This window comes from Homarus americanus, unplaced genomic scaffold, assembly GCF_018991925.1.
Source record: "Homarus americanus isolate GMGI-L3 unplaced genomic scaffold, GMGI_Hamer_2.0 scaffold23578, whole genome shotgun sequence".
NCBI lineage: Eukaryota > Metazoa > Arthropoda > Malacostraca > Decapoda > Nephropidae > Homarus > Homarus americanus.
Window position 1 is genome coordinate 4770247 of NW_024733231.1, and position 2727 is coordinate 4772973.

Sequence of the window (2727 nt, forward strand, 5' to 3'; positions counted from 1 at the left end):
AACAACAACCCCAACACCACCACCACCAACAACAACAACCCCAACAACCACCACCACCACCAACAACAACAACCCCAACACCACCACCACCAACAACAACAACAACCCCAACACCACCACCACCAACAACAACAACCCCAACACCACCACCACCACCAACAACAACAACCCCAACACCACCACCACCAACAACAACAACAACCCCAACACCACCACCACCAACAACAACAACCCCAACACCACCACCACCAACAACAACAACCCCAACACCACCACCACCAACAACTACAACAACCCCAACACCACCACCACCAACAACAACAACAACCCCAACACCACCAACCAACAACAACAACAACCCCAACACCACCACCACCAACAACAACAACAACCCCAACACCACCACCACCAACAACAACAACAACCCCAACACCACCACCACCAACAACTACAACAACCCCAACACCACCACCACCAACAACAACAACAACCCCAACACCACCACCACCAACAACAACACCACCACCATCACCACCATCACCAACAAAAACAACAACACCATCACAACCACCAACAACAACAACAACTCCTGCCACAACAACAACAACAATCCCAACCACAACAACAATCTGGAGGAAGAGAGGAACAATGAATCACCACACCAAAACAATGCTGGGACTCCTGGTAGTAATAAACGTATCAATGCTTCACCTATCCTGTCTCTTTCCCTCATCCTGGTCAATACTTCATCCTTGGCAAGTCCTTCAGGATACCCACCACCCTCAGAGGAGACCCATAACCTCACAGAGATGTCCTACAACCTCACAGAGATGTCCTACAACCTCACAGAGATGTCCTACAACCTCACAGAGATGTCCTACAACCTCACAGAGATGTCCTACAACCTCACAGAGATGTCCTACAACCTCACAGAGATGTCCTACAACCTCACAGAACCACCCTACAACCTCTCCTCACTCCTCTACCTCTCACAACCATCTCACAACCTCACAGAACCACCCTACAACCTCTCCTCACCCCCACCTCTCACAACCATCTCACAACCTCACAGAGATGTCCTACAACCTCTCCTCACTCCTCTACCTCTCACAACCATCTCACAACCCCTCACAGACACAACCTACAACCTCTCCTCACCCTCTACCTCTCACAACCATCTCACAACCTCACAGAACCACCCTACAACCTCTCCTCACTCCTCTACCTCTCTCACAACCATCTCACAACCTCACAGAACCACCCTACAACCTCTCCTCACCCCTCTACCTCTCAACCATCCTACAACCTCACAGAGATGTCCTACAACCCTCCTCACTCCCTCTACCTCTCACAACCATCTCACAACCTCACAGAGATGTCCTACAACCTCTCCTCACTCCTCTACCTCTCACAACCATCTCACAACCTCACAGACACAACCTACAACCTCTCCACACTCCTGAACCTCTGTCTCGACCCAAACATCACCACCAATACCTCCTCTTCTTCAGATCAAACACAATGTCTCACAACTGCAGGAGGAGAAGACGTCAGTAAGCCTTCTTCAGGATCCTCTCTGGTGGCGAGGAGGGTCAGGATTGTCGGCTTCTCCCTCATCTTCGTGGTGGGGTGGTGGGGAATGTTGGTGGTGGTGACTCTTCTCCATCACCGTAACCTCCGCACCGTGACTAATGTCTTCCTCCTCAACTTGGTGAGTGTTAGTGTTGGTGTGTGTGTGTGTGTGTGTGTGTGTGTGTGTGTGTGTGTGTGTGTGTGTGTGTGTGTGTGTGTATTTCTGCCTCCGAGAGTTCTGTTACTGAATCTCAAGTGAGTTAAAAGATTTATATTGCATTAGTTGTGTTGGTTGTTGGGGAGAAATTTTGTGTGTTGAGGACAGAATGGTTAGTTGTGTGTGTGTGTGTGTGTGTGTGTGTGTGTGCGTACCTGTGTGTGTACTGTGTGTGTGTTTACCTGTGTGTGTGTGTACCTGTGTGTGTAGGGTTGGGTGTACATATGTATACATGAATTGGCATTGTCAGTGTATATATCTGCATGTAAGTATATCTATGTGTGAGAAAATTGTGTGTACGTATTTATGTATATCCTTCACGTGTATGTATACCTTTATGACCATGCATGTATTATAATATATACATTCAACCAGTATGCATATTGTATTAGTGTATATGTAAGTATCCCTATGTGTGGGAGGGTTATGTGTAGGTATCTCTGCATCTCTCACGTGTATGTATACCTGTATGAACATGTATACATTCAGTCAGGCTCATCCTCGCTGCTTACCTTACCCTGCAAGACACGTGTTGAGCGTCTAGTAGCGCTGAGGGAAGCTTGTAACATCAAACACCTTCACGGGAGACAGGCAGACAGAGAGAGAGAGACAGAGGCAGACAGAGAGAGAGAGACAGAGGGAGACAGAGAGAGAGACAGAGGGAGACAGAGAGAGAGACAGAGGGATACAGAGAGAGAGACAGAGGAGACAGAGAGACAGAGGGAGACAGGTGAGAGAGAGACAGAGAGAGATGTACAGATAGATAGACATAGACACACACAAAGAGAGACAGACAGACAGAGAGAGACAGACACAGAGAGAAAGTGAATGAGAAATAAAAAGAGAAGAGAGAGAGAGAGAGAGAGTCACAGATAAAAGGCAACAGAAAAAGATAGATAGAATAAGACACAGAAAGACGTAAAAAGAGAGACAGAGAG

The 2727-nt window shown here is 47.7% G+C and overlaps 1 protein-coding gene across 1 annotated transcript; it reads left to right on the forward strand.

The window, feature by feature from the left end:
• Nucleotides 1-809: 809 nt before the first annotated feature.
• Nucleotides 810-1463, forward strand: LOC121869481 (soluble scavenger receptor cysteine-rich domain-containing protein SSC5D-like). The gene has a single exon (XM_042370835.1). The coding sequence runs from the start codon at nucleotides 810-812 to the stop codon at nucleotides 1461-1463; it is 654 nt and encodes a 217-aa protein (XP_042226769.1).
• Nucleotides 1464-2727: the final 1264 nt, after the last annotated feature.

Excerpts from the sequence above, each read along its gene's own strand:
- LOC121869481 (XM_042370835.1), top strand. The coding sequence starts at position 810 with ATGTCCTACAACCTCACAGAGATGTCCTACAACCTCACAGAGATGTCC.